Source organism: Pinus tabuliformis, chromosome 4_2 (genome assembly GCF_031772625.1).
Source record: "Pinus tabuliformis cultivar Carrire ecotype Pingquan chromosome 4_2, CPIR1, whole genome shotgun sequence".
NCBI classification, from domain to species: domain Eukaryota; kingdom Viridiplantae; phylum Streptophyta; class Pinopsida; order Pinales; family Pinaceae; genus Pinus; species Pinus tabuliformis.
In genome coordinates this window covers 6303553-6323443 of record NC_142304.1, presented here as the reverse complement: position 1 = coordinate 6323443, position 19891 = coordinate 6303553, and the positions used below count along the sequence as shown (strand labels likewise).

General features: G+C 36.8%; 1 protein-coding gene across 3 annotated transcripts in view; it reads left to right on the top strand.

Moving 5' to 3' along the window:
• Positions 1–17725, top strand: part of LOC149168117 (uncharacterized) — a 42700-nt gene extending 24975 nt beyond the window's left edge. For 2 of the 3 annotated variants that reach the window (XR_016259317.1, XM_089426888.1), the window contains exon 3: positions 17412–17725. Coding sequence is in view for 2 of the 3 variants with exons in the window: in XM_089426888.1 (XP_089283014.1) it covers positions 17412–17447 (36 nt within the window). In the remaining variant the exon portion in view is untranslated. Of the gene's footprint in view, positions 1–17397 lie in introns of all 3 variants that reach the window. The other variant, XM_089426889.1, reaches the window with a different exon arrangement.
• The last annotated feature ends 2166 nt before the right edge of the window (positions 17726–19891 follow it).

Genomic DNA, 19891 nt, shown 5'->3' with positions numbered 1-19891 from the left:
AGTATAGCCCAGGATCTGCTAACTGGGAGGATGCAGAGACTATACGTCGTGACTACCCCTCACCTTTTGAGCATCTGTGATGCCCATTTTGACTTGGATAACTACCTATGCTAAGGCTCTATTTGCAGTTCCATGTTATTTATTTATGAACGCTATGTAATATAGTTGGATAGGTGAAACTATTTATATAAATCATTAGATGGATTAGGTATTGATGATTGAAATGTTTGGTGTATGACCTAATGTACAACTTACTTGGTTATGATTTATATAGTGCCTGACTTATCAGAGTTATTATTGTTTCATGTATGGCTTAAGTGTATATGATTTATCTAATGAATGACTTAGTGAAATTATGATTTATCTAATGTAAGATGTATTTCTAGTATGGACTACAAAATTGACACGTGGATACTAGACTTAATAACCTGATGTTTAAGATCACTTATTTATATATATTTTGTTGTTATATATATGCATGAATGAGAACTAACTTGCAGATTGGAAAGAACTATGTAATAACCAAGATCTACTCTTCCATTGGGGAAGGCCAAGACATCTAATAAGGAAATGTATGATGTACATTGTTCTATTACATTTTGTATCTACTTGATATGCACTCTTATGACATAGGTAAAATGTAAATGGCAGGTGAAAAGACTACCTGACTAGTTTAGTCGATGAAAAGTATCCAACTAACATTGTAGTCTGGCCCATGTTAGGGTGTTGACCCTAGTTGTGAGGAGGGTTGGAGGTATTTCCCACTATAAAACTTCCAAACCTAGAATCGTGGGACGACAGTGATGGACACACTCCCCTAGACATGTGATGACGATTTCCAGTTGCCTGCTGGGGAAGTTAGGTCGATATAGTCGACGCTTCCGCCATATTGGTTTTATCAGTGGTTAGATTGGTATAGCCGATGCCATAGTATATAACAGCAGAGGATGGATAGGGTGGGAATGGAAGCAGATTAGGAAAGATAGGAGGATATAGATTAGTTGGAGACTCTTGATGGGAAGTGGTATCATTGTCTGACTTACTTAATTTTACTACTATAACTCTCTCTATTTTTTTTATGCCTTATTGTCAAACTTCTTTCGAACTCCTTGTATCTTTTTCACTCTAACTTCGGGACGAAGCTTTCTAAAGGAGGGGTGTATGTAATGCCCTACTTAACCTTATCACGCTAATTTTTATTAGTGTTTAATTAACCTAAAAATATTGACTTACAATCATCAAGAAATATTGGTATATACCTACATTTGTGAAACTGTAATTTTATTTTACTGATAAAATTTTTATTATTGTTTTTATTCAATTCCCAACTTGTCTTCTCAAATTTAATTTTGGATAGGATATGGTCTCCTCCAATTTATTCTAAATTAAATATCCATATCCCAAGGTGTCTTTTCAAATCTAGTTTAGAGAAGATATGGTCTTCTCCAATTAAAATCCAAATTAAATATCCATATCCCAAGGTGTTTTTTCAAATCTAGTTTTGAGAAGATATGGTCTTCTCCAATTAAAATCCAAATTAAATATCCATATCCCAAGGTGTCTTTTCAAATCTAGTTTTGAGAAGATATGGTCTTCTCCAATTAAATTCCAAATTAAATATCCATATCCCAAAGTATCTTCTCAAATCTACTTGGGAGAAGATATGGTAAGAAAAGTCAAGGATACTAAATGAAAGGATAGGGGGGTAGTCATGACATTAATGATAGGTGGTGGAGGTGGATGGGAGGAAGAGACATAAAAGGGGGAGGATGATGAGAGGAGAGGGGAATCCTTGGTCTTAGTTTTGGTTTTGGAGGATTTGGTTTTGGGAGGAATGTGGAGAAAGAGAAGGGAGAGTGTTGGTTTAACTTGGACACACTACAACTAGTTGGAATTAGGCTCGGAGGGCTAGGGAACTTGTGGAGATTCCATGGGCTAGGAAACCATTTCTAATTGGCTGGGAGGTAAATTCAGTTGGGTTGTCTAGAGGAGCATCCCAACAGAGTCAGGAGTATCTCAACCAATCTATTGGAACAACTATTCTTCCATTTATTGATTACTTATGTAAACGGCTGCAATGAAATTCTTACTTGTTTAATATGTTGTAAATAAATTTTAATTATATATTATCATAAAATAAACGTTGAGTTATAAAAAAGTTATTTCCATTCTTATTTTGTTTAAATTAAATAAATTTAGTATGTAGTTAGAGGACCCTAGGATGGATCCTCACAGTCCCTTCCCTATCGCAGCATAGTCCACTTTATGAAATTTATCCTCATAGCTCCCGAAAGGGTAGTACTGCTCCTTGATGGCATCCCAGAACAAATTCCAAGTGTGTGCGGCTGAAAACAGTGAGGGTGTGCTTCCATCCTTCTACTCACAGTAGGTTTCCCACCAGTCCTTGATGTGGGGAGCGACTTTGAGAAGAGAAAAAGTAATATTTTCTCGGCTGGAAAAATCATGAACAAAAAAATATCATTCTAGCAGATTTAACCATTTATCTACGGTGTCTGCATCTATTTGGCCCTCAAATATGGGAATGTCAAAGTTTACTTGTACCTTAAAAGGATTGGCGCCTCCAGAGTGGCTGTTGGATGTGGATGCGCCGTTGATGGGCAACCGTTGAAGGATCTGGGCAAAGTTATCCATCATCGCGTTCCTTTGTTTCTCAAGGGCCTCCTCGAAAAATATTTTGATAAGATCTCCTGCTCCCTCGTCTTTCTTTTCTTCCCCCATGATCCAGATTTAAACAGGAACGTAACAAATTACAGAGATGGCCATAAATACAGAGATGCAGTGGAAATAATACTTCATTTCATTAATGTAAAATACTGAGATATGCTTACAAACAGAAATGGAAATAAACCAGCTAGGGCGATGGTAGCTTATCTCTAAGAAGAGATGTGGCGACTACATGCCTCTGAACTGTGTTACAATGAGACTCGAAGGCCTATTTATTGTTGAGAAACAATGGAAAACCCTAAACATCAAAAAACTTAATCTTAGAAAATGAAACACCAAACTGTGGGCCCCGTTTGGGTAAATTGGTACATCAACTTCCTGGGGTCGTAACTTTGGCATACGATCTCTGTTTGACGCATACAATATCTCGTTAGAAAGATCTATCTGAGAACTACAACGTTTGGAAGAGCAACATCAATCCATGGACCCATGTTGCTCCCAGATTTCCAAAAATACATCGTTTAGGGCCTCAAAACGGCTTCGGAAATTCAGGGCCAAAAAACTACTAAAAATAGTAAATTGTGCTACAATTACGGTAACTGAAAAATTGAAAGAGACAGTTGTGGGGGTCCAAGTGGGATAGGTGGGTGGCCACCAACATCCACCTGGATCATTCCTCCCCCCTTAGGAAGAAATGGTCCCCATTGCGTTGAGCTCCTCCATCTGCTGAACTTGGTCCCTGGTGAGCTGTTCTGCAATCTCGGATGTGTCCACTAATGGTGAAAGTATGATCGAGGGCGGTATACATTGAACACTTGGTGTAGGCGAAGGAATGGAGGAATGATGTGCTCCAAAGAATTATTTCCCACAGCCTTGGTAATGGTGTAAGGATCATGTCGGCGTGGTCTAAGCTTCTGATGGGCTCTTGTCAGGCGTTCTTTCTGTAGATGCAACCAGACTTTGTCGCCCACTGGAAACTTGTGTGGTACCGCTGTGGGTGAGGAGAAGTTGTTCCTGCGTTCTGTCATTATCGTATTCCTTTGCTGACGCTGCTGCGTGGATGAACCCTTCGCGGGGGTCATGGATGTGGTGAAGATCTTCCCCTTACTTTGGGAGCAAACCTGACAGAAAATGAATTTCCTAGTCTGGGAGATGAGCTTGCTGCCTTTCTTGGCAGTGATCAAAGAGGTGGCGGTAGGTGGGGCTAGCTCCGGTATCCTGTATAATGAATTATTCAAAGAAATAATGACAGCGCGAGGCCTTGACTCATACACAACATGTCGCCTCCACAAGTATGGCTAGCCTAATAATACATCACAAACATCCAAAGGTGTAACATCACACAATACCTCATCTGTGAAGGGTTTGATGTTGTAAGGAAGGCAGCATTGCTGGCGAACTTGGAGATCTCGTCCTTGGTGAAGCCACCCGATACTGTATGGCTGTGGGTGTGGTGTATTCGGTAGGCCCAACCGCTTCACAACCTCTGCTGAAATGAGGTTCTTTTGGCTTCCACTGTCAACAATGAATTGCAACGGTGAACCCTTCACCCACATCTGTGAGTGGAAAAGGCGCTCCCCCTCCTCTGGATCTTCGGGTTCATTATTCTAGATCTTGGCGGTGGCAATAGTGACGTTAGGCTCCGCATCGATGGTTTGCTTCCCTTTTCCATTTCCCTTGTCGGGTTCTGACTCAGGGTCGGAACATGCATCTGATTATGAAGCCTTCAACTCGGCCACCAACAACTACTTGGTCCGACACTCACTTGTGTTGTGAGTGGGGCTCTTATGGAACTCGCACCACTTTCCTATGTCCTTCTTTGACTTCGTGGTGTTGTTATTTTCTTGCGGCTTCGACGGGTTGTCTTGGGTCACCTCGCCTTGGCTTTTTCCTTTGGTCTTCGGATTCGCAGATCCAAAGTCTCACTTCTTCTGTTTGAACTTCTGCTCGATTTTGACAGTGTATCAGTACATCGTGCCAAGCAAGGAGATGTTCAGGAACTCCATCTCTTCCTGGATGTACCTTTTTAGGCAGCCGTGGTATTTGAGTACCAAATGCAGCTTAGAATCCTTGATACCCAACTATGTGCAAAGGGTATGAAAAATGTTTGTGAACTCCAGCACATCTTGGTCCCATCCCTGCCGCAACATGGTCCACTTTATGTATTTGTCCTCATAACTTTTGACAGGGTGGTATTGCTCTTTGATGGCATCCCGGAAGGAATTCGAAGTAGGTGCGGCTGAGAACAGTGAGTCTATACTTTCATCCTTCTGCTCGCAGTAAGTTTCCCACCAGTCCTTGACGTGGGGGGCTGCTTTGAGAAGAGCGAAAATAATATTTTCCTGACTCGAAAATTCATGAACAGAAAAATAACCCTCTAGAAAATTTAACCATTTATCTACAACATCTGCATCTATCTGACCCTCAAATATGGGGATTTCAAAATTAACTTCTACCTTAAAGAGTGTGGCGTTTCCAGAGTAGCTACTGGAAGCTGATGCGTCGCCTCTGGGTAGCTGCTGAAGGATCTGGGCAAAGTTGTCCATCATTGCATTCCTTTGTCGCTCGAGGGCTTCTTCGAGCAAGATTTTGATAGGATCTCCTACCCCCTCGTATTTCTTTTCATTCGCCATGGGAGGCCGTCGTGATTTGCGAGGTCGGGCTTGCAAAGGTTCGACTAGTTCAAGCCCTAACTCCTTATATCCCGACCTCGTTAGGGACATGCAAAGAAAAACAGAGAAAAAGCAGACTGCTCTGATACCATTGATTCGAATTTAAATAGGAATGCAACAAATTATAGACATGACCATAAACACAGAGATGCAACAGAAATAATACTTCATTTCATTAATGTAAAATACTGAGATATGCTTACAAACAGAAATGGAAATAAACCAGCTAGGGCGATGGTAGCTTATCTCTTAGAAGAGATGTGGCGGCTACATGCCTCTGAACTGTGTTACAATGAGGCTCAAAGGCGTATTTATTGTTCAGAAACAATGGAAAACCCTAAACATCCAAAAACCTAACCCTAGAAGATGAAATGCCAAATTGTGGGCCCCGTTTGGGTAAATTGGTATATCAACTTCCTGGGGTCGTAACTTTAGCATATGATCTCCATTTGATGCATACAATATCTCGTTAGAAAGATCTATCCGAGAACTACAACTTTGGGGCCTCAAAAGACGTCGTTTAGGCCCTCAAAATGGCTCTGAAAGTTCAAAACTCGAAAAACTGCTAAAAATAATAAATTGTGATACAATTACAAAAACTGAAAAACTGAAAGAGACAGTTGTGGGGGTCCAAGTGGGATAGGTGGGTGGCCACCAAAATCCACCTAGATCACCCCATGGGCGGCTGTCAGGGTTTGCGAGGTTGATATTGCAAAGGTTCAACTAGATCAAGCCCAAACTGCTTATACCCCAACATCGTTGGGGACATGCAAAGAAAGATCGAGAAAGAGCAGAACGCTATGATACCACTGATATGAATTTAAATGTAGAGATGCAACAGAAATAATGCTTCATTTCATTAATATCAGATATTGAAATATGCTTACAAACATAATAGAAATAAGATTGGCTTGGGCGATGGTAGCTTGTTTATGAGAAGAGATGTGGTGGCTACATGCCTTTGAACTGTGTTACAATGAGGCTTGAAGGCCTATTTATTATTGAGAAACAATGGAAAACCCCAAATATCCAAAAACCTAACCCTGAGAGATGAAACACCAAACTATGGGCCCCGTTGGGGTAAATCCGTACATCAATTTCTCGAGGTCATAACTTTGGCATACGATCTCTGTTTGACACACAAGATACCTCGTTAGAAATATCTATCTGAGTATTACAATTGATGACAATGAATACTAAGTTAAAATTAATATTCTCCACCAGTGATTTTCCAAAAAAATGTTTTTTAGGGCCTCAAAACAGCTCCGGAAGTTCAGGGCCTGAAAAATTGCCAAAAATAGTAAATTGTGCTACAATTAAGGAAACTAGAAAACTAAAAGAAATAATGGTGGGGGTCCAAGTGGAATAGGAATATGGCCACAAATATCCACCTGGATCAGGGTGAGAAATTGATTCCATCTTTCTGGGAAGGGAATTCCGCGAACAAGAAATCATAAGATATAGAAAAATAACAAGTCAGCAAGCCCTTATTGACGAACCTTGAGGAAGCAAAGGGTGGAGAAAACCCAAAAATATCTATGCAGTCTAAAGCTTAAACCCATGCTATGAAACCACTGTCTTCACAAAGTGAAAGCACTGAGAACCAGATTGTATGCAATCCTAATCCTCCTCACATAGGCGAGGATCACACAATATTTTAGGTGATACAATAGTTTGGCTTCTAGTTGTTGTTTTTTGTGTTTCTTTATGGTGTGGGGATGGGCATGATCGTCATAAATAATATGGTCCATATCGGTTTATCCATGGGATGCATTGATGTGTCCATGTTCATTTCTTTATTATTTCAAATCAAAGTACAACTTTTCCAATTTAACGATCCTATCAACTTATATTTGCACCTTTTGGGGAAATTGCTAGTATATAAAACAAGTGAAAAAAAAAATCTTAACCATATTAGATCTATCTTAAGTCTATATCTACCAAGCACTGAGAAAAATCAAATCTCTCTCGAAGTGCAAACTTTCCCTCGAGTTTTACACTCAAAACGGGGTTTGCATCTTGAGAGATTTGATCCCTCTCGGCACTTGGTAGATCTGGGTTTAATATATATCTATGCTAGTATATTATCAATTTCCTCTATCCCTATGACAATAAAAAACAATAGGTTGTCTTATAGTAGTTTGAGTATGTATTGTTGCCACAAAATCTAGCAGGCCTAGTGCAAAGCCCCACTAGGTAGAACCAGACCTTATGGAAACAAGATAAAGGGTTGTTAATGCCACCTCAATAACCTTTCTCCCACTCTTTAGTGGTATTTGGGAGGCGTCCCTAATCACCGAAAGTATATTTAATTATTATGGCTCAAGGTGATATATAAGAGGACTACCAGATGGGACAAAGCATCGACAAAGCCTAGAAAACCTAGATGTTCGATGCCAAGTTTCAAGTACTCTATCCCTAGACAAAATAGATGGTTGTTATAAGTTAGGGTTATGTTGATTTGCAATGATAGAGTACACAATGTCATATAACAACCAAAGAAAATACTTTTCAAGGGATAATAAATAAAAGGAAGCAAGGCATTCCAATAGACACCAAGTATTAGGGTTTCTTAATGGATATCTAGGGTTAAAAACATGCATAAACAACAAATAAAGGATGATGTTAGTCCTAAAGAGGGGAGTCTTACCTTGTAACAATGTTATATTTTTCTTTCATATTTGTTGATGCAATTCCTACTTTATGAACCATACACATCAAACTCAAATTCACTTTTATGTAACTTTCCACAAGAAACCCTAGTTGTTAACCCTAGATGTTAAAGGAAAAGGTAAATAAGAAGGGATTTAATTAATTCAATGGATTATAAACACAACATATTATTAGTGCCTCATTCTAAATGGGCTTAATGGAGTCTTCTAGGGCTAAATTTAATAAGAGAAATTTTGATGGAGTAAGAGGGGATGACTAGGGCATCTACTTTTAATTGTGAGGGGGGGATTTAAATATAAGGAATGCATAATCAAAGTTTCCTTATAGATTTCAAACAGAAAATTTTTGCATTATAGTATTCAAAATCGAAAATGGTGACCAGACCGATCCACCTATGAAAGTGGTTTTCAAACCAGAACTAGAAATACTAGACCAGTTAGATCTCAATGAACCGTCTTTAAAAAATACATGAAATAATTTATTTTTAATGAAAAAAAAAATATTTTTAACTTATAAAACCATGATTTCAAACCAATAGAGACAAAATATGAAAATTTTTCTCATATATATACCATGTAAAGGTGAATATATCAAAAATGACACTGATCATATCAACAATAAAATACATAATCAATGAGGCTCTAAATCACCTATAAAGTCCAAGAACAATGCCACAAGCTATGGGGCCATTGGCCTACGACATGATTACAAGTCTACATATCAGTGATCAACATGATCAATCCTTGTCATGATCAAATTCATGACCACTACTAGACATGGAATCATCAAAAAGAGCTACATAAACATCATCTTGCTTAGAGTCTGAGGATGCCTCAGCCTCATTTGCAACCTCAGTAGCAGCACTAGTAGCAATACAACTAGACCTAATGTATGCATGAGTTGGTCCATTTGCACGACCAATGCCTTCCATTGGTTGTTTTCCTTTTCTTAATTCAACCACTTGTTCTGGTTCCAATGGCACTACTAGATCTGCATCGAGATCAACCCCCCGTAAATCCATGTCACCAATATCAAAATCGACATAAAACTCAGTTGGTTGAGTCTCCTCCACCCATTTTGATGTTGGATCAATATCATCCAACAAAACGGGATCTTGATCATGTCTTTTGTTCATCAATTGGTTGTGCCTTTGTTAAAGATTGTATTGCACAAAGACAAGATCATTTAACTGTTTTTGTTTCAAACAGTTTCTCTTCTTCGTGTGTATGCACTAAAAAAAACCAATTGCGCTCACAAGTAGAATCACTTTAAGTTTCGTTGAGGACTATAACTAAAAACGTTTGGAGTTGAGGACATTGGCTGCCAAATGACTCCTACCAATGTGCTACAAAGAAAAATACATTAGTTAGTTCATTTCATTACTTATTTACGTGTATTTATAGTTTGAATTGTAAACAATTGAACATTAAAAGAAAAACAATTTGGAATTTCTTACTTGGTTGATCCACATCTTTCAATTTCCCTAAGAAATGAGAGATAAACCACCCTATTGAATGAAATCCATCATCAAGGCATTGTAAAACCCTAAAGGTCTGCTTAATTCCATATTATATCTATCTAGGGGCCATCATCAAGGGAGAGGAAAATTGTAACAACCCCTGGTTGATTTTCCATGTAAATAAAATAAGACCAAGGTCATGGGACATATATTTCAATTTGAATTGTGGGAAAACATTATAGTAGAAATCACTTGCAGTTTAATAATGGATCTAGAAATTGACAAAGGAAAAGATGCAATAAATGATATTTAATTATGAAATAAAGGAAAATAGGAGAAAAGGAAGGTGAAGAGACACAAATTTGCATGAGAGGAAAATTAGAGGAAAAATGAAAGAAAAGGGGACATCAATAATGAAAAGGCATCATAGAAACATTTGATATCTTTTATCAGTTTAGAATTTGGCTCTCTTACATTCTTGCACACTTAGAATATTCTTGGACTAATTTGGAAGAAGACAAGCAAACGAAAGCAAGGAAGCACAAGGAGATAGGTCGATCAACAACTACATCATGCTCATTTTGTAGGTAACAGGTTGCATGTGTGATCTCCTTGTTAGTTTTTTGATGCATGGTATATGCATGTGGTTCCTTGGGTATGTACTATCATTAGTATGGAGATTTTCCTGGTTTGAAAGTGGTTTCAGCTTTTCCTTGCCATTTCCTGGATAACCATGATGTAGTGGGTTCCCCATTTGATTTTCTGATTGGTTCTTAGGTTTCCTATGGATTTGGGTTGGGACAAATTCTTTGGAGCCCTGAAACAAATTGGGTTCCCTAGAGGCTGTGGGTTGAGATGGGAGATATCTAGAGCTCTATAACAACTTAGGTTCCTTAGAGGTTGTGGGTTGAGTTACTAGTTCCTGGAGCCCTAGACAGCTTGGATAGAGACCAATCTAGTTGATGTTAGTGATTTCTAGACTATATAGTTGATATCACTGTGCTTGAGGGTTGAGGTGGTTTGGCCTATGGAAGCCGTAGTTGTTTTTATTTTGGTTTAACCCTTATGATCCCACATTCATGCTTGGAATATGGTGCGAGGGTGATTGGATGAAAGAGAGATTTGGTTCAACCCAATCTATGGTCGGGTCGTACGTGGAGTCCCTGACTTGGTTGACATTTTCATTTGTTATATGATTTATTCTCCTTTTATGATCTATGAGCACTTGTACTGGTCATTATGGTGATATTATGGATTATTTTTCATAGTTTATATTCTAGTTATATGCATGGTTTTATGATGTGCTCTAGCTATGGATCTCTCTCATCATTTGATAAGTTATTGAATGGTTGATGAATGCATGGCCTAACAAGTGTTGTTGCAGCTAGCTTAAGAGGGCATAGAGCCTTCTTGGTGATTTTCAGATGAAGTCAGAGAATTTTATGATCAAATATTTATTCATGACCAATAGCTTATATGTTTACTATCTTTATGATGAAATGTCTATCTTGTATTCGACATGTCTAGCCCAAGATCTTGCTCAAGTTTTGATTGTTTAGCATTTTTATCATCATTGTCATGATTCTAGAAAGTTCCAGGCAATGGTTTGGAGGCTAGCCTAAAAAAGTGGCATATATCTTGCCACTAGATGCACAAAATAGAGGAAATTGGATCATAACTACATGGAGATAGGCCTATGGGTGTGGTTATATCCCCCCAACCTCATGCATGAAGTGTTATGGGTGTGATTAGGGAGTAAACCTAGTGAAAAAGAGTTCCAACTCAGGGATTGATCACCTGCGGTAGTTGGTAAGCTCCTCAGTGATCTGTAGTCTCTAAGGGATGTCAGTTTACTTCCAGCTTGTAGGCCCCACTTCCATAACTGGAACTTGGAGGTCAAGTCACATCATAGTAACACTCAGCTCATGCTTACCCTGGAGCGATTTTCAAAGTGGGTAAATGTGGGAGGGGTAGTTACATAAATTGTTAATTTCAGTATTGCGATCTTTGCTAAGTTTTTACCAAAGCTACTTGCTATCATATTGAAAAGATTAAGCTGTTTATGTATTTCCAACTATTCATAATGGTTAGGGACCATGCACTCCAATCAATCGTACAACCCATATCTGACCTCCCTAGTGTGCACATCTCATAGATGAGCTTTATAATGATACTTTGGGTTTAGGAAATACCGATGCATGTATAGGACGATGGATTTGATTATTCCATCTGTTATCAATGATCTCCCAAATAGGACCATATTTAACTACTTTATCCTTGTATTTTGCTCGTATTTGCTCCGTTTCCTGATCCATAGCCTCATAGATGTAGCCCTTGGTCAATTTTTCCCCATCCAACATCTGTAACACCTTAACAAGGGGCTCACTAATTTTCACAACCTCTGCAAACTTTTTCCAAAAATAATTGTCAAAAAAATTATTTTTGGTGTATTTTCCATATTTTTTATGAGCTCATCGAGATGAATTCCATTAATCAGAAGATTTTTTTTAGCAAGTTTCATTGTTGAGAATTGAGAGATTGCAATTTAAGGAAGTAAGTTGCAAATCTTGTAATTGCAAGCCTAACAAGCTCTTTTCCCCTAGTGTTTTTTCTCATTAGGCTCAATACCCATGAGTGGTTGTAAATCTGTTTTTTTTATGCACTTGGCATGTTCTATAGTGTTTTTTACTTGCTCCACTTTTCCTATGTCCTCAAGCACGAGGTCTATGTAATGTGCAATACATGGAGTCCAAAACATAGTCTTATATTTGGACTCTAGCATCTTTCCAACAAGAACATAGTTTGATGCATTATTTGTGATGACCTGCACAACATTCTCCTCCCCCATTGCTTTAATCATCAGTTCCAAAAGCTCAAATAGAAGGTTTTCATCATTCACCCTATCAGATGCATCAACTGGTCTAAAAAACACGGTTCCTTAAGGGAAAGAAACAAGTAAATTAATGATAGTGTGGTTATTTCCATCAATCCATCCACCTGACATGATGGAACAACATGTATTGTCCCATGGCTCTCTATACTTAGTTAAATATTCATCGAAGCAAAAATCTCTTTTTGCAAAAGAGTTCCCCTCAGTTGATGCACATTAGGGCCTTCGAAGCTCTTTCCTGTAGCTATAATAGTCCCACATATCTTGGTAGTAAGGTGAGCAAGCAACATTAAATTGGATATATGCATGATACCACCATTTAACAATGTATTGAAAATCAAATTCTCTGCATTTTTTTTTCCAGTGGTCATCCAAAGTGGGTTGAAATTGAGTTAGACTTGGTTGGGAGGAAATAGGATAGTAGAGGAAATTGTGGGCCTAGTAGAAAATGTTGAGAAATAACTCTGGATGTTTGTCCTCTTTTTTCCTTTAGATTGTTTTCCTTGATTATAAGACCCAAGAGCAGGATGAACATAGTGAAAGGGATCATTGGTGGAAGGGATAGAAGAGGAGTCTTGAATCTCAAAATCTTCATACCCACCATCTCTCATGGATTTTAAAATTTCCTTCTTCTCCGCAATTTCTTCTTGAATGGCCTTATCCCTTGCCTTATTCTCCTCAAACTTCTCAAGCTTCGCAAGGTATTCTACCCTAATATGACCTACCACTTCCTTTGGCATTTTACATGGCTTTACTTGGCCTCTTATCCCAACTAATTTTTTTTCAACCAGTGAATATTTCTCCTCCAATAGATTTTTGGAAATATTTGCAAGTCATTTTTCCATCAATCATATCACAATGAGACCATGCAGTGTCCTTGGCTTTCAGAGACATGGTGGCTACTGACTAATGAAATATTTGAAATTTGGAAAGGAAAAAAAATTGAAAAAAAAATACATCTAAGTAAAATGGAAAACCTAAGATAAATTTGGGGAAAAATGGGGCTTATTTATCCTGCAAACATGTTGAAATTTAAGACTTGAAAACTAATAGTTGAAATTTTAAAGAACAAAAAAAAAAAATACATAGACAATAGTGAAATATGGATTTTTTTCAAGTGAAAATCCTTACCTGGAAGTGAAAACTGGCTCCCTTAGCCTCCTCTTGAAGATGTCAACTCCACTAATAGATCCAAAGTATCTCCAAAGTAGTTCTAATATAGAAAACACAACCTAAATTCTCTATTGTTCCACTACTCTAGCAAAAACTCAACACTCTCCAAGTTCACAATGAATCTCAAAAAAAGTCCAAATGAGATGTGTGAGGCAAATGAGAGGGGAGTCATCCTTTAAAGGCTTGGATGGGATGATTTTGGAGGGATACAACCCCTACTTTCCCTCAAAACCGCTTCAAACCACACAAAAACGACTTCCATGGGGTTGGTGACCGACTTGACAATAAAGACTGATTGGTCGGTTTTGTCATAAATTAGTTGGTTTATGGCTGGTTAGTGCCAAAACCCTATCCCGTGAGCATTAAAACTGATTTTTCTACCAGTTAGGTACCTCTTCCTAATGAACTAACCAATTTGACCATTTTATTGTTCGAACCAGCTGGTTTTGAATACTATGTTTTTCCATTGTTTTGCATGCTATAATGGAACAAGATTTCAACATAGATTCAACATTTAATCATGGCACAAGATATAAATCCTACTACACAAATACAATATGTAAAATATATAAGAGAAAACATGAAACATACAAAATTATCCAAAGAAACACTTCATTCAATCCCAAGAAAACATCTCCACACAATGTTCCTCCTCTAAGAGAATTTGCACCATAGAAAAGTCATGTTGTGACCCAAGCAAAGACTAATTTTCACTCTTTTACAAGAGAAGAGTGAAAAATATATGCCATGATCCAATACAAAATAAGGGAGCCTCTATTTATATGAAGCTTAACCCCATTATTTCCATTAATTTACAAAACAAAAACCTTAATACAAGTTTACTTAAGTGTTAAACAAGTGAGAGGTTACAAGCCAACCTCATAATAACTTTAAAAAATAACAAATAATGCTAAAATAGCTCACGTGCATGTGAAAATATATTCTTCCACTACGACGTCATCCTCCATAAGTGATCAAATTAACACAAGAAAGTTACAAATAGGTCATGAGTGCTCCATACTCCAAGAAATAACTCAAAGTCCATGGGTATGCCACAAAAACCATGACATCATAACCAAAGTTCCCTATGTCACCCTTCTAAAGGAAAAGTGGGTGACATAACACCATTATGCTCAAGTTTCAGGGTCCATTAGTGATGTAAAAATGCTCCCTTTTCATCTTAAGGATAACCATCATCATTCAGACTCTGGAACAAGCAAAACCCATCAAACAGTGTTAAGGCCAAATTGGGGGCATCTTAGGTCCATCTAGGCACATCATCAACAAATCCAACACCAAGCCTTATTGGCTCAAAGTTTTAGCTTTGGGGGGTACTCAATTGAATCAAGTAACATGTAAAACCAACTCATAGCCCAACATTTCTTTGAAAGTATGTTTCATAACCAAGGATAGTAAAACTCATTAGAATGGGTAAAATAGCCTCTAGAATGTTGTTGAATGGGATGAGAATCATCTCTCAAGAGGCCTTTGTTGTTATGATAACACCTCCTAACAAAAAATTACTTAAAATCAAATGAAATCATCAATATTTAGGGAGATTAACCATAAATGCATCATAATGAACCATACCTAAGGAGGTAGAAATCATGGAGGCATGAGTTACCCCTTTCCTCGACCTATTTTTTCCACCCCTTTCGTGCACCTTTTACATTGTTTTAATAAATTATATTTATTTGGGTGCATAGCTCAGGAACCCAAGCTTGCAGTTGATATTTCAATTACCTTTTAGGATGAGTCAAATTATCGCTCATTAGGGTTGGGGCAATACAAGAGTTCCTTTATTTAGATGAAGCATTTATACATACTTGAGGATCTGGATGATGGCTAATTATTGGTGTAGATCTCATGCTAGGATTTTAGCCATGCTTTAAGGAAATGTCCCAGGCATCTTTTTCATTTTTTATTTTTCTTTCATTATAGATTTATTATTATTTTATCTTTCTTTTAGCTACATCAACCTCCAGGACTAAGCTTTTGGGCCTCGAATCAAGGATGAGGATAAAGGGTGTCAATGCCAGTGACCAACAAACACCAGCTCGAAGATGGAGATGAATAAAGGGAAAGCTGGAAAGTGGTAAGTATGGATTACCTTGGACACACTGCTTCAATCAATGCTTCCCAAATAGTCTCCTTCCTAAAACCTTAAGGCCTCAGAGGATGTCCTACTAGACTAGATTCAAAGACTAACCTCCCAGGATAAGTAAGGGAACAAGAATACAGATGAGATCATCCAATTATCCAGTTTTCCCCTTGATCCATATCAGTATGCCCATAACATTAAGTGAAAGCACATGATTGCAGAAATGGTTAAAGTACTTTTCGATGGATGACCAACATTCCTTCAAGAAGGAATCTTGGATGGGAGAGAAATGTGACTTAAGATAGAAGTGGAAAATATCGGCATCATGTTATGTGTTGATCAAGTAGGGATGCTAGCTAGTTGGCTATCCAAAGAGGATAAATTTTTTTTATTATGGGTTACCCACATTTTGGTCGGTAACAAGTACTAAAGTTGATGCTTAGCTTTGTTGATTCTCCTCCCCACTCATGTTTTGTCTATTGCATCCTCTCTTCTGGCTACTCCTACTCATCCTCCTCATCTCACCATTTAAAAGATTCCTCCATAATAGGCCAATTAGTGTCCAACAACCAATTAGACATGGGATCAATGCTATCCAAATAAATTCCTCTGCATCATTTGTTTTCTCTAACCGATTCACACACAATTGAAGATTGTAGTGGGAAAAGGTAATATCATTTAGGGGTTGATCTTTAACCTATTTCACCTTTTTAATGTAATTTTTGAAATGCACTCCATTTGTGATTTTTGTAAAGTTACAGTTAGAGTGAGGTACTATGCTAATTTAAGGAGGAAGATCAAAGTTTAATTATTTGAAACGGAAGTGAAGGGGCACCACTAATTGATTAATGTGGTCAAGTTCCTTAATTTACTATTGTGGTATACTCATAATCATATTCATATTCATTATGATGAGTTGATTTGGGATTATTGATGGGACAAATAAATAACGAGCAATGATTAACAAATGGAAGGGAATTAAATTAGTGCTCATTCTTTCTTGTGGACCAAATAACCCAATTTATAACACAAGATTGAAAGAATAACTAATGAAATGATGGCATGACAATTATAAAAAGTGAATAAATAACAATGCCATTTCTTTAGGGAAACTTCTTTTACACCTTATGTTTAAAAATAACTCTTAATTATCTCTAGAACTAGGTCTCATTGGCATGTGCACACACACACACACACAAACACACCAATGCACGCCACATACAAAAAAATGACACAATTAGAAATAATAAGCCAACCAATAATAACAACAATAATGTTGCAATAACAATGTAATGATCAAGCAATTAGGGGCTTAATATGTTATTCGCATTCAACAAGTGTTACTTTCAATGCTTGATCAATTGTAGATGATTCTATAAGAAATAAACATCTTTTCAAGTTACATAGTATGTTAGTTAGTTCTTCCAGTTGATGATGACTTCCATAATTTCTCTTGACATGTTCTTAAACTTGGCAGGTTCTTCCACTTTTATTTCTCTTTAAAATATAATATTGTTTCTCTCCATAATAATGGTTCTTTCTAAATATCTATCACCAAAAAGGATACCTATATGTTATTTTGTATTTCTTCCTTTTGAACTCTGTTAAATCACTAGAAATTTATCTTTCAATCAAAAGTTATGATAAATTTAAGTTGACACATAGCATAAAGCCCTAATTTGGGGTTTGCTTTGTTTTTTGACCTAACATTTGTTACAAATCATCTAATTCTAATATTCTATAGTGATATTTTTACAGGAGGTACTAAGAAGTTTCTCCTTAGACTCCCATTGATCATCTATAATGTGGATGCTTCAGAAGAAATTTATGGTGGAATTATTAGAACATGTTGTTTTTCCCTATTTCAAGAAAACAAACGTGTATAGTTTGTCACTCCATACTTTTAGCATTTGAAGATGAAAAATTTGGACATGTAATACCCTAGTTCATCTTCTATCGAATCCCACAAGTTTCATTCAATTTGGATATTGCAATATTCACATATGGTTGTTTCACGGAAACCACGTGTTTGAGCCTAGTTTCAAGATTAGAAAAAAACCATAACTAGTACAACCTAACTCTAAAAATATGAAAAGTTAGATTATATTTTTTTCTTGTCAAATGTGTTATATTGTTTCCTTTGCCAACGTTGAAATTTCCACCCAATTTTGTTGTACCCAAAAAGGTTAGAGTGAAAATGGTAAGATGGATTTTTTGAAGGAGCCAATCCAAGGATCATTCATTATTATACTGAATGTTATCAACTAATTAATCCAAATTGCATAAAATAAAAGGATTAGGTAGTGTCACGCCTTGAGAATGATAAAATTGAATAAATAACATTGCCACTTCAAGGGAGCGATCTCCTTTACAACACATATTTCTATTTAACTCTTAATGATCTCGAGATCTAGATTTCCTTGTTGTATATATGTAAGAGAGAAAGTATACATTTACTAAATAATGATCCAACCAATAATGAAAATAAAATATAACAATATAAATGTAATGACCCAAGACCAAGAGGGTTAACATTCTTCTTTTTCTCTCGTATTTTGTTTGTCACTACTAGCATGAAATGAAAATGTTCAAAGATAAATAAACATAGACCTAATTATACCCTTTTTAAACCCTAATGCAACTTTTTTAGCACTCAAAATTGTATCATTCCAAATATAAACTCTATAAGAGTTAACGGTTGAAACTAGAAGAGTTAACATTTGAAACTCATAGAGTTAAAAGGTAACTAGGGAAGGTGTCAATGTAACCTTCCACAATCCCTTTGCACTTTTGGTTAGTACTTGCTAATTCCAAGGGAGAATCCCTATCCAATCTAAAAACAAAATATGAACTTGGGAGGCCAAACATTCTTCCAAATTATAAAATGTATTTGTTTTTATTTATAAAAAGAAGGCTTGAAATTTTTGTGAAATCAACATTGACAATAGGATATAGTGCATCTTTACACCTAATAATTTAACTTTTCCTTGGGAACCACAAAAATTAGTTCTTAGAATGCCTCAATTGTATTTTTATTTATTTTTAATGAAACGAGTAGGTATTTTATATTAAAAAATAGGAAAACTATATTCTAGCCCAATACCTTACATTTTCAAACATCTCAAAATTTTCACTGATTAATCCCTTCCATAAAGGATTTTCCCTACACCTAGAAAATATTTTGTTTACATTCCAACACTAGTATCTACCATATACTCTAAAGAAAACACATAATGACAAAATACAAAGTCTTGCAATACATCATCAAATAAGACTTTAAGAGTGGCTTGAATCAGATGGCCTTGCATATAGGTCTATTTTGCTCAGTTTTGCATCTTGCCTTGAAAACTCCCGATCTTGAGCAATAGCACCACAAATACTTTTCTTTAGCTAGTCTGCTTTTGCATCTTGATCCTCTTGATTGTTCTTAAGTCCCTAGTTAAGATCAACTTCCAATATACTTAATCTAACATTCAATATTATTTCCTTCGCCTCCATGAAAGCCCGTAATTTGTCAAATTTCGTTTGGAGAAACACTATTTTCTTGTCCAATAGGATCAATTGTATATCCCTTTCCTTTTCACCTAGGTCACTTTTTTGTTCATCAACTCTGTTAGGGAAACAACCATTTCTAACAACATATCGGTCATTTGATTCATATGGACCAAGGAATGCTCTAAGGTAAGATATTCTAGGGATGACATTGAGCCATATCTATGAAATTGCACCCATACAAATCGTTCTGCAAGAAGCAATCTTGCCTCACTATGAATTAACAATCATTGAAGACTTGTAACGTCTAGAGCTTGATAAATATATGGACCTCCTCTTAAGGAAAATGATTCCAACTGTGAACAATTAATACAAATTCAACCCAATCCATGACATTGGTGAAGTGATCCATTCCAACAACTACCATTAATTTACATTCTATGCAAAGGATTTTCACATTAACTTCAGAATTTCTGGGACTTGAATGCTTGCTTGAATAACTAAGATTATTTAAATGGGATTTCCCCAGTTTCGCTCTGTAAGACATAGATGACTTCCATTTGTATGTATCCTTGGTGACACACAAGGAACTCAAGAAGATGTCATTATATCATGCATACTCCACATCCATATTCCCAATTGATTCATGCCTCCAATCTGCTTTGCCTTGAGATTGACACAAGGCCGAGTCTAAGAGAAATAAATGAAATTGTTTGTGAAATGTCCAACTAGAATTCTGATGACGA